A 13,067-nucleotide genomic window follows, 5' to 3' on the forward strand; every position below is an offset into this window, starting at 1 on the left:
CTTTTGAACTCAATCTCTGTCCTTAAAAAAAGGGGGGGGGGGCTGAAAAAGGAAGACAGGAGATTTAACTCCAACTTTAGAGCAACCGTCCTGGGCTGCCCATCTGACACCAGTGGGTGGGGTGCAATCTGACACTTCCTTTCCTTTCCAGAAACGTGAGTGGAGCTGGCGCCCCCTTGATCTGGGGGAGGGGAGACGGGGAGAAGGTCCGAACTTCCGTCCTCAGTAGCTTTCTCCCCTGGAGACCGGGTATCAGCAGCGAGCTGCGCTCTCGCTGCGCGGCTCCCAGGTTTGGCGCCTGGAAAACTCCACGTTCTGCTTTCTCCTGCTCTTGGCTCCGCCCCAGCTCCAGACCTGGCTTCCCTCCCGCCCTACCCGTCCCGCCCACCCCCTTCCCTCTGCCTCCAGCCTTAGCGTGCGGGGACAGCTCCGCTCCAGCTCTGGGCCCTCGGCTGGGCTGCGAATATCCAGAGCCCTTATCTGGTGGGGCTTGGGCACTCGCCGCTGGGGCTCTCTCCTTAGCTCCCTGAGCGCAGCCAGGAATTCTCTCCCACCGTAGCCACTCAGCCCTTGGGAGGCCCTAAGCACAACGCGGTCCGTGTCCCCACTTCATAGCAAGGCTAGCACCCCGAGGGAACCTGGAGCTTGGAGACACCCTCGCACCTAGCCAGTCGGAGGAGTGGGCGCAACAGCCAAGTGGAGGCCCGACGCGCAGCTTCTGGGGCTGGGACACAACGACGGTGCAGCCCCGGCGCAGCTCGGGCGCCCAACTTCAGGGCCGGAGGAAGTCCCTCTCGCTGCGCGGGGACCTCCCCAGCCCTCGGGACTGTCCTCAGGGCGCAAGGAGGAGCTTGCTGAAGACTTCGAGGCTGTCCAGAGCCAGCGAGCGGGAGCGCGGCGTCTCCTGCGGTGGCTGGGAAGGGGGAGTGGCGCTGGCGGGCTGGAGCTGGGAACCCAGAGAGCGCCTGACCTTCCTCCTTCTCTTCCTTACCCCTTTCGCGACTTGGGCTTTGGGGGAAGGTTCTAGCGGCCAAAGGAGGCCACTCGACCTCTTTTCCTAGAAGGCTGGTGATGGATCTTCTGCTTCTGCACCCGCTGGGGCACTTGGAGCGCGCTGGTGGCGCGTGAGCCCGGCACTGCCCTCCACCGCCCTCGGCCAGCCTCGGGCCAGCCCCGCCTGGCAGCCTAGCCTGAGCCCCCTTCCTTTCCCGGTTCCAAATCGCCAGCGTCCCGAGAGCGGGAAGAGGGTGGCCCCCAGGCACAGTCCCGCCGAGATGTCCGCGCAGAGCCTACTCCACAGTGTCTTCTCCTGCTCCTCGCCGGCCTCCGGTGGTGCGGCCTCGGCCAAGGGCTTCTCCAAGAGGAAGCTGCGCCAGACCCGCAGTTTGGACCCGGCCCTAATCGGCGGCTGCGGGGGCGAGGCGGGCGTGGAGGGCAGCTCGCGAGGGGCCACCGGGGGCCGCCTCTGCTCCCCTCTGCCTCCGGCGGAGGGTCTCAGCCCCCGCTCGGCGTCCTCCCCTCGGGGCCCACACCCCCGGGCCAACCGACTCCCGCCCCCTAGACCCCTCTGCTCATCCTTCTCCACGCCCAGCACCCCGCAGGAGAAGTCGCCCTCTGGCAGCTTCCACTTTGACTATGAGGTCCCCCTGGGTCGTGGCGGCCTCAAGAAGAGCATGGCCTGGGACCTGCCTTCAGTCCTGGCTGGGCCTGGCAGTGGCCGCAGCGCCATCCTCTGTTCCTCCGGGGGTGGCCCTAATGGCATCTTCACTTCTCCCAGGAGGTGGCTCCAGCAGAGGAAGTTCCAGTCCCCCCCCAACAGCCACAGCCACCCCTACGTTGTGTGGAAGTCCGAGGTAGGTAGGGTCCGGTGCTGCGCATTCTCATGGCCCAAGGCTGGACACCTGGGCAGTTGTTTAATTCCATCATGTTTACAGGGACCCATTGAGAGGTTTCCATGGTGTGACTGTCCCTCTTTGGCGGGTTAAATGGTGCCTGGAAATGGGACATCCCTAGTGGCCACCCATGTGTGTCTTGTTAGGACTTCTTGGCTCAGCTTTGGAGCAGTGGTGGGAGCTGCAGGGAGAGATGATGTTCTGCTTTCCTGTTTGTGCTGTCTGCGATTTCAAAGGGTCATCTTATCCCTTCATCCACTGTGGATATTTTTCAGAACTCAAATGATCTAATTCCTATGCTCTTGTAAGGATTGGATATAATGTGTTTTGAAATATGTCTGCCATCTGGTTGTTCTACAGAGAATTCAGAAACATTATTCTGGAGGGTGTTGTTGATTGTGTGTATGTGGAGGTGTGTGTGTTTGGGTGGTATGGGGAGTAACTACTAGAATTCTCTAGTTTTGATCTTTTCTTCTCCCTAAGGTCTAATTTCAGAAATCTACGGTACTGAGTACTAGTTTAATCTAGGAGAGAAAGAATCTCTTCTTCAGGCTATGAGAGATCATGGAAATATGCCCAAGTTCCACTAAGGGCAACTAGTAGTTAATGAAATATATGTGAATCAGGAATCTTTAACAAATAGGGAACTCAGAGGGAGCTATTTGGTACCTTTAAAATGTTTGCTGTCTCATTAAGAAGAATGGTGAATAGAGCTCTTAGGAAACTGTGGTCGATGGGTACTTGGAAGGCATCATGCTTTTAGAGAATAAATAGTAGTTGTTTTAGAAATGAACAACTTCCAATCTCTTTCAATTCACAAATTCTAAAGGTTTGCCTTGGATCTTTTTCCATAAGGGAAGGGAGATTCCATCAGTTGTAATTAAATATTTTAAAGTACAGTTAGAATTAGAGAAATGAAATACCATGTAATTGCTGGAGATTTGGACTAAATAAAGGAAACACAACCAAGAAAAGCAGTTTGAAAATAGCATCCAAGATCATGCCTCGCTTTGTTACCATGAGATAACTATGAAAGTTTGGCTTTTAATAGACTGCCTTAGAAAAATCAACAGTATTAATCAGAAATATTAGTATCACATATTAATAAAATATTAGTTATTATGTCAAAGTAACTTGCTGTTGGGTGGGGAGTATGGATTACAAAAACTAACAAGCATTGCTGACTGTTCTTCCTATTTTCCTGAGGAAGATAGGCAGTAGAAAGAAAAGTTAAGTCAGAGAACAAGATCGTCTCCAAACCAGAGAACTCAGCATTAGGAAGAGGATAAAAAAATCTAGATGTTGAATTTCTCTTGGTCTTTAAAGGGGCTGAATTCCTGCTATATATCGGAAGCACACATTATCAGAATAATCTGTAATGAGTTGAGAGGAGAGAGAAATGCAAAAGCAAGCCGAATTCTTGGATTAGACAGCCACTGATGTTCACGTTAAACCCAGTTGCATCATTAAGAATGTCTCTGCTTTTCTTAACAACTGTACATACTTGGAATATAATATCCAGATGCTGTTGCTGTTACGACCAAAAGGTATTCTATTGTAGATGATCATGGCTGGTTAGAAATTACCTTCTTATCCACTAAAATCTCATAGTATCTGAGCTGCAGCAATACTGGTGGCTGTTAACTGTTCTATGCAGTATTTGGGCAGTCAGCAAGCTCGTCTACCATGACTTTCACCTCTTTGCACTGGTTAGAACTTAGCACATAGCCATCTAGCAAAAGAACAACATTTTCTCATCAAATGTTCACGTGTGTGTGTGTGTGTGTGTGTGTGTGCGCGCGCGCGCGCGTGTACACACGCCCAATTTCTTTAGTCTCGAGGCAGACATGGAGTGACTGGATGGAATGGAGGTCCAAGGCTGGTTTTGTTTAGTAGAGGCCCAGATATCCTATTTAAACCTGGGTCTGGAATTTAATGGCCTAGATTACCTTTCAAAGGTTTAAGGCCCTGGAACCTTCTCAAAAACCAAGGAAATTCATCCAGTTGAGCACTGCTTGTCCTTCTCACTTGCAAACAAGCTGGATCCTCTCTCCTAAAAGAGACTCTTTATTAATAATGTCAAAAGTCCAGCAAGTGGACACCTTGCAAGGTTACTTAAAGGGGGCTCTGGAGGAGTACTTGGGTTCTTGTACTTTTCTTGGTTGCTCTGGCTCAGGGTTTCTCAGCCTCTGCACTATTGACAGTTGCGGCCAGAGGATTCTTTGTGGTAGAGGCCATCCTGTGCCTTGTAAGATGTTTAGTACCATCCTGGGCCTCTACCCACTAGATGCCAGTAGCACTCCTCCCCACCAGTGTGACACTGACAAATGTCTACAGATACTGCCAAATGTTCTCTCGCGGGGGGGAGGGGATTGCCCCAGTTGAGAACCACTGCACCAGTGAGTTGAATGTAGCATCTCTCATGCTGGCTATCTAGCGAGTGCCCACGGAAGTGCTTTCAGCTGGCATAAAGTTTCCCTGGGGCCTTGTCCCCCTTGTGGATCTCTCTTGAGTCATGTGTGCCTCTTATGGTTTGTTAAACAATCCTGTTTCTCTTCCATTGAATCCATAGCCAAACCTGAGAATTCACCCTCCTTCAGGTTTAGCCAGTGATGGATCACATTTATTTCTGCTTAGTTCTTTGAGCAGCTTCTCTGGTTTTAAACTAAATTGTTCATAAAATGGCTCCCGCTCTCAAGACACTCATAAATGCCTACAGCTCTATGCCGTATGCTCACTCAAAGCTCCCACATGGCCATTTTATGGCCTAAATCCAGGAGGTATTAAACAAAGTCAGCTATGACTCTATTAATATTTCCTTACTATGTGTTTCAGGATAGTTTTAACAAAAATGGATTCATGGAGGGGCGCCTGGGTGGCTCAGTCGTTAAGCATCTGCCTTCTGCTTCAGGTCATGGTCCCAGGGTCCTGGGATCGAGCCCCGCATCAGGCTCCCTGCTCGGCGGGAAGCCTGCTTCTCCCTCTCCCACTCCCCCTGCTTGTGTTTCCTCTCTCGCTCTCTCTCTCTTTCAAATAAATAAATAAAATCTTTAAAAAAAATGGATTCATGGACATGCTGGGTAGAATATCTGTTGAGTAGAAAAAAGACAAAGGGATAAATGGCACATGGTGACACAGTTGGTACATGCTTCTCACCTTGTGTTCTTAGAAGCCCAACTCTGTCCCTGATTGTGATCTCAAAGGAGTAAGGTCTCCTTCCAATGCTGGCATTCTCCTAATTGTTAATGGATCAGAGCTAGGATTATGCTCATAGCTGACTTGGAGCTTGCCAGCTTTGATAACCCATAATTAACATGATCTCTGTCTATCCATGACTTCTTTTCTTCATTCCTGCCATAAGCACTTCTTGAGCACAAGATTTCTCTAGGTACCCGAAATGCAGGGAGCCTAAAATGTGATGTTGGCCCTTAACGAGCTCACAGTCTAATGAGGACAGATGAGTTGACCAGTAGGTACAGTACAGAAGGATCAGCACAGTGGGGGACTGGGCTGTGTGTGTGTGTGGGGGTGGTGGTGGTGGTGATTTATTGTGCTTTGGAGAATTTTGGAAGGCTTCGCTGTGCAGAGAACACTTGAACTTGATCTTCAAGGGTGGCTGCCATTTAGAAGAAGGAGGGAGGTGGCTCCTTGGTGAAAGAGAAAGGAGTGGACATGCAAAAGCACGGAGGAGTTGGTGGTGCCAGAGTGTCCAACGAAGAGGACTTAGAGGCACTTGAGTGCAACGTTGGTTTGGAGGAGGAGGTAAGGACATCTGTGGCTTACTGTATGGAGCAACCACGTGGCTGTCTATATAGTAACCTAATGAGACCAGAAATCATGCACATATTTGGGGGATAATAACTGACTATGGGCATGGATGCAAATGGCAGGAGGGCCAAACAATGCACATGGCCTACACTCCAAGGCACCTCTTGTCATTAAATCCGCAGGGAGGCGAAAGGGTAAAGTGCTTTTGAAGTTGCAAGTTTGGTATGCCTGGAGCATAGGCTGTGTCTTGCTGTGTATTGGATAATAGTATTAAAAAGTTTAGGTAACATTCATTATGAAGAGCCCCACTGTGCACATCTCAGGAGTTTGGATTGGACATATTGTGGGGTAGTAGTTCTCAGCCTGGAGGTGACTTTGTCCCCAGGGGACATTTAGCAATGTCTGAAGACAGTATTGGTTGTCACACCTGGGGGTGGTGATATATTAGTCTCCTATTGCTGCCATAACAAACTTAGTGGTTTAGAGCAACATAAATTTATTACCTTATAGTTGTGGGAGGTCAGAAGTCTGAAGTGGGTCTCACAGGGCTAAAGGCAAGGTGTTGGTAGGACTGTGCTCTGAAGGCTCTAGGATCTGTTTCCTTTGCTTTTTCAGTGGCTCCCTCCTTCCACATTCAAAGCCAGCCTTGTTGCATCTCTTTGACCCCATCCTTTCTCTCTCTTACTCTCTTAAGGACCCTTGTGATTACAGTGGGCTCACCTGGATAATCCAGGATAATCTCATTATTTTAAGGTCAGTTGATTAGCAACCTTTAATTCCATCTGCAGCCTTAATTCCCCTTTGCCAGTAACCTAACATATTCACAGGTTCCAGAGATGAGGGTGTGGACATCTTCGGTGGGACATTAGTCTGTTTACTACAGGAGGAGGTGCTATTGGCATCCAGAGGGGGAGAAGCCAGGGACGCTGCTAAACATTCTACGATGCACAGGGCAGCTCCACAGCAAAGAATTCTCTGGCCTTCAATGGCAAGCATGCCCAGGTCGAGAAACCCTGTGGTAGAGAATGGGAGAAATTGGTGATTTTTTTTTTTTAGCGTGAGGGTGTAACATGATCAGATACGTCTTTTAGAGAGATCACTCTGGTGTCTGGGGCTGGGGTGGGGGAACAATGCATTAACAGAGTGAAACAAGCAGGGGGGACAGATATTCAGAGGAGGCAGGCATGGGGAAACCATGCCAAGCATCCTACCAACAGATGGGAGTTGGCATATAAACATAATACTTCTGCATTTCTTTTCCATTTTAGCAAATTGTTTTCTGGCATTATTGAACTACTACTAGGTTCGTCTCTATAGACTAATGGTTCTCATCTGTGGGTGAGTTTGCACCCTGAGCACATTTGGCAATACCTGGCAGCATTTTTGGTTCCCAGAGCCTGGGGTAGGGGGTCGCTACTGACATCTGGTGGGTTTAGGCCAGGGATGCTGTTAATCATCCTGCAACATAGAGGACAGACAGACTGCAGCGACAAAGGATTATCCTGCTCGAGATTTCAGTAGCACTGAAGCTGAGGAACTCTGCGTAATGTGCTACTTTATATAAGAAACTGAATTCTAGGTTTTGATTTCCAGTACTATTTTCTCTCATGCTTCTAGCTTCACTCTTCGTCACTGTCTTCTTTTTTTCTGGTATATGTCAACCAGAGCTCTGAATTGGGGGAAAAAAAATGCCTTTCCAAAAGATACTGAAGATAGGAAAAAAATGTGGGGTGTCCAAATGTACGTGTAGGGAAAAATTGAGTGGTAAATATAATGGTGGAAACTGGAATTAAAATTTAAAATGTGGGCAGAGTTGAATACTGTTGTTAAAAATAGAGGCTCACCGGTGTCACCAAAGAGGAAGTAATTAGCTTCACATATGAAATTGACAAAGGGCATTTTACAAGGAATTATGTCCGAAATTAGCATAATGCCATAAGAACTTAGAAATTAGGAAAATAGTTACTCAGCTTTCATATGGTCTCTCTTGGAGTATCCCTCTGCTAGAATTCATCCCTAACGTAATTTTAAACTTAAATAGAGAATAATGTGAAGGTAACTTCTTAGATGCCTGGAGATTGAACTTTCACCAGAATTTGGGGATTTGCAGGTTGGAAAGAGCAAGTTTTAGACTCACGAAGGACCTCGGGTAGCCTCTAGTCGCAGCCTCCTTATCTCACAGTTAAAGAGAGGGACAGGAAGGATTAAGCTGAAATCCAGACAAGCTAAGGGCAGAACTACCTGGAACTTCTGGACTCTCAGTATAAAGTGCTAAACTTCTGGAAAAAGTCTGCGGCCACAAGCACCTTATACCTTGGCAGTCTCGTTTCTATCCCCATTACTTACGGAAACAGTTCTCTTGAAGGTCCCACAATTCCAGGACTGTTCTTAGACCTCCTCTGGCTGGACTTCTGAGCAGAAGTGCCTCACTGTCCCGCCCGCGCTCCTGCCCCCCCTCCCCCTTCCCCACCCCCCCGAGTCACAGCTGCCTGCCGTCTCTGCATCTCCAGTGTTTCTTCCTGCTCTTCTGCCTCTGTGCTTGGTCGTCTTTGTCCACCCATCCCCGCGGTCCTGTGTTTTTCCTTCAAATCATTCTCCTGTGATGATCTCATTCACTCCTGTGACTTGAGCCATCATCCCTCTCAGGGACACGCTTAACTGTGGCATTTGAGTCTCCGGTTTCCTCCTGGACGTCTGCTCGCAGTGTCAGCCGGACTCCTCGTGTTCTGCATGTCTGAGGCAGAGCAGGTCAGCCCCCTTTCCTAGGAGCACGCTTTCCTTTCTGCATTCCTTATTTTGGTTGCTGTCATCATTCTTGTGCCTGCTTACTTCTCTCAGATTGCAGGCCTCTGATCACCTGGTCCCATATCTCTCTGAGAAAGCTCCATTTCCACTTCTTGGCTCAACCAGATGCCGTCTCAAAATAAACAGGCTTTCAGTATGGTACATGTCATGACACATTCAAGATTTGCGGAATTGTGAGCTCATTTTTCCACAGTGGGATTCTGATTCTTCAGTCTGGTGCCTGCAGCAGGGAAAGTGTGTTTCATATCAGAATCCAGTCAATGACTGAGGGAATCTGCATTCCGACAGCAGTTTTGCAAATCCTGGAGACACACCTTTGGGGCATGACATCTTGTTCTAAAGTTTACTGCATCCTCTCTGGGTCATTGCTTATGAAAAAGAGAGTGAGACTCTAATTGCAACTCTGTTACAATATGGCAGAAGAGGTAGAATGTAACGTGTGAAAAAATGAAATTAGTTACTGTGTTAGTAGGTAAAGAATGATATTTTCTTGAGCTATTAGGGAACTGCAAATCAAAACCACAATGACATACCACTTCATACCCACTAAGATGGCTGCATTTATAAAAAGGATAATGACAGGTGTTGGCAAGAATGTCTCGATTTTGAAAGGCTCCTTCACTATTGGCGACAATGCAAAATGGTGCCGTGGCTTTGAAAAACAGCATGGGGGTTTCTCAAAAAATTAAACATAGAGTTACCATATGACTCAGTAATTCTACCTCTAGGTACATATTCAAGAGAAGTGAAAGTATGTCCACGCAAAAACATGTCCATGAATATCCATAGCAGCTTTATTGTAATAGCCAACATGGTGGAAATAACCAAATGCCCATCAGTAGATAAATGGGTAAACACACTGTGCCCTATCCATACAATGCAAGATTATTCAGCAATAAAAAGGAACAAAGTACTGATACGTGCTATAGTACGGATGAATCTTGGAAGCAAGCTAAGTGAAGGAAGCTAGTCACAAAGGGCCACAAATTATATTATTCTGTTTATATGAACTGTCAAGGATAGGCAAGTCCAGACAGACAGAAAGTAGATTAGTGGCTGCCAGAGGCTGGCAGTAGCGAGGGATGGGGAGTGACTGCTAATAGATACTGGGTTTCTTTTTGGGATGTTGAACGTGTTCTGCAACAAGATAAAGGTGATGGTGGCACAACCCGGTGAGTATCCTTTAGGATATTGCTGAGTTGTGTACTTTAAAAGGATGAATTTTACAGTATGCGAATTTTAATATCAGTTAAAAAAAGAATGGTGTTTATAACTTTTAGAAAATATAACTATTGTTGCTACATCATATTTTCAAGAAAACATAAACATAAGTGAGCAGTCGGCCTAGGCCTAATGTATGTGAAATGCTGGCCTTGAAGACGCAGCAACGGAGGTAGTAACGGCTCAGGCAGATTCAACGGAAGAGTTGACAGCCAGCCCAGGATTTTCTGAGATTGGTTACCGTGGAGATTCTGTGTCTTGATTATTAGGCCTTGAAAGCAAGTGATTAAAAAGATCGTTTTTCACAATACACAGGGACTTTAAAAACTACAACTTTAAAAACTACTTACGATCTTGAAAAATTGCCCAGCCATATCACACCAGAGCTATTAAATAGCCAAAGATTTTTCAGGAGCCATTAGAATTAAAAGCAACTGGAGAAACCACCCATCAAACTGTGTGCTGATGGACCCAAGAGAAGGCTAAGCCTAGACTATTCATGTCTGTGGAAGAATTGGAAATGAATTGAATGGATCAAGGAAAATGGCACATTTTTGTTTCTGTGTATCTGGACAGCTCATGGAAACAGGTGAATTCATACCACCTATAGGAGCCAAAGTGTGAATAAGCATTAGATCAATGCTTGCATTGCTGATAACTTCATCTCTCAGGCATTGAAAGACAGTTAGGCAAGCTGGTACTCTGAGACCTAAATGGCTCTTGAGCGAAGCATCACTCTTCTCACGTTGGAACTTCCAGTTAATTCCCTGAGCGCTTATTTCAGTTGATGGGTGTTGATGGTAATGGCAAGTGAAACAACAATTACTGTTTGCAGAGTGCTCACCAGTTTTTGTTGTTGTTGTTGTTGTTATTACAACAGTCCTCTGGGATGCTACTGTCAGCATTTATTTTGTACATGAGGACACTGAGACTCCGATTGAGAGGTAGCCAAACTGAGTTGGAGAGGAAAGGAAGTGAATGGGTTAGAGCTGGACTCTGCTTTGTAACCTTAAAGAAATTACAAAGCTCTGCCTTGTAACCTTAAAGAAATTACAAAGCATATTTCTGCCTCAGTTTCCTCATCTATCAAATGGTGATAAAGTGCCTGCCTCAGGGAGTTTTTGTGAGGATCTCAATACTTAATTACTTGGAAAGTGCCCAGCACATAGGAAGGGCTAAAAGATGCGAAAGAGAACAAGGTTAAATAAATGGAAGATGTGTCCAGGTCACACAGGTAGGAGGCAACAAAGGTAGGATTTGGATTAAAATATTACATCAGTAAAAAATATGTATTCTGCACCTACTGTGTGCCAGGAAGCTTGGTCTTTCCACAGTGGCAACCGAAGAGGGCTTAGGTGACCAACAAGTGAATGAGTAGACCTAGTTGAGTTGGACAACAGCAGAAGGCAATTGGAAATATATTTTGCAAGCTGTCACCCCTGCTGTTTTGGCCTAGTGGCTTGGAACACAGGAACTGGCCAGATTTGCATTGCGGATTTGTTATAACCCAACATGCCAACAGGCCTAGGGGTAATAACCTTCATTCCCACACGCTAGTCATAGTAAGTTCATTGCATCAGACACTTTTTGTTTGTAGAACACTTAGAATTTTGGAAACTGGATAGCTCCCAGTCCAGCCCTGGTTCTCTAGCTGGTAAATGGCAGACTGCTTTCTCACTTCAAGCCTCGTGTTTTTCTCACCTCCTCATACCACCACTGTCATGTGAGATCACGCTGACTTTTTCATGGCTCATCTCTCCAACATCTTTCTAGGTGAACAGGGCAGCATCACTCAATTGAGGCTATACCATCTACATTCGCATGCTTTTTTTTTTCTCTCAAAACCTAACTGTAGCTCCCATTAATATTTCTAGACTGAATTCAGCAGTCTAGGAACAAAAGAGAATATTAGGAGGGGAAAGGCTTTAAAAAATTTTCTATGTAGTCCAGATATCCATGTAATACTTAAATCCTATCTATGGCATCCCCAGTCTATGCCTGGACCCCCCAAATAAAGACCTTCACAGTTCTGCCTTTGGATTATAATGGATATGGAAATTCTTCCTGAAATTGTGTTAAAAACCAGTCTCCCTGGTATTTCTACCATGCTACAAATGAATTCTGCCGCTCCTGTTCTGCGGATAGTCACCAGTATTGTGTTATCTTCTTCCATAGAGAAGTACAGGTTGGCTTAGCTTTCTTTCTGAGTGTCAACACAAAGTTTGGTCATATTTTCTTTTTGGCAGATAAGAATTGTGACTATATCAAACTAGAATTGAGGAATAGTTTAAACTGTTGACCCAAAGTTCTCTTGCAAACTACTTACGGAAATCCAGGATTAGAACTCACTCTGTTGGGGCACCTGGGTGGCTCAGTTGGTTAAGCGTCTGCCTTCAGCTCAGGTCATGATCCCAGGCTCTTGGGAACGAGTCCTGCATTGGGCTCCCTGCTCGGTAGGGAGTCTGCTTCTCTTTCCACCCCTCCCCCCTGCTTGTGCTCTCTCTCTCTCTCATGCTGTCTCTCACACTCTCTCTCTCTCTAATAAATAAAAGATTTTTATTTATTAGAGAGAGAGCGAGCATGAGCAAGGGTAAGAGGGGAGAGGCAGAGGGAGAAGCAGGTGCCCCACTGAGTAGGGAGCCCGATAGGGGGCTGGATCCCAGGACTCATGAGATCATGACCTGAGCTGAAGGCAGACACTTAACTGACTGAGCCACCCAGGTGCCCCAGAGTTACAAGTTTTTAAACAAATAAATTAGTGCATTTCTCTTTGCAATATTATTCTGAATTTCGGTCCTCCCTGGGGGAAGCTAGATGCAGAAGAGTTAGTAGGTCGTGATCATCAAGTTTGTCTCTCTTTACCTAGAAATATTGCTCTTATAGGAAATGTTTAAAATCCTGATATGTATTTTACTGTCCTCATAAGGTACCCTTTCTAATTTATATAAAGATATGGTAGATGTATCTTATGTAAATGTTCATTGAAATCTAAAACCGTTGTAAAAAAGACAAGATATTTTTTTAAAGTTCACTGAATGAGAAAGTTGAATGGTCAAGAAGAAAATTAACTTAGTATACCTACAGAGATTTTCTCCAAGTCATTGTTTCTATGCAATATTTTTACAGTGCAGAAAGGTTAATTTTTTCTGTTTAATATTTTTAGAGAGAGCATGCGTGCATGTGCCAGCGGGGTGGGGGGCGGAGGGAGAGGGAGAGAGAGAATCCTCAAGCACACTCCCCACTGAGTGCGGAGCCAGACTCAGGGTCTTGATCTCATGACGTTGAGATCGTGACCTGAGCCGAAATCAAGAGTTGGATGCTCAACTGACTGAGCCACCCAGGCGCTCCAATTTTTTTCTCTTATTTGGAAAGACTTCTTCC

At 46.3% G+C, this 13,067-nt stretch overlaps 1 protein-coding gene across 1 annotated transcript in view; it reads left to right on the forward strand.

Moving 5' to 3' along the window:
• The first annotated feature begins 1,274 nt into the window (after nt 1-1,274).
• Nucleotides 1,275-13,067, forward strand: part of ARHGAP6 (Rho GTPase activating protein 6) — a 474,477-nt gene continuing 462,684 nt past the window's right edge. Inside the window, exon 1 of the mRNA XM_028115045.2 lies at nt 1,275-1,853. Coding sequence (XP_027970846.1) covers nt 1,275-1,853 — 579 coding nt within the window. The remainder of the gene's footprint in view (nt 1,854-13,067) is intronic.

Source organism: Eumetopias jubatus, unplaced genomic scaffold (genome assembly GCF_037043125.1).
Source record: "Eumetopias jubatus isolate StellerSeaLion01/CBP00866 unplaced genomic scaffold, mEumJub1_p1.0 scaffold_11, whole genome shotgun sequence".
NCBI lineage: Eukaryota > Metazoa > Chordata > Mammalia > Carnivora > Otariidae > Eumetopias > Eumetopias jubatus.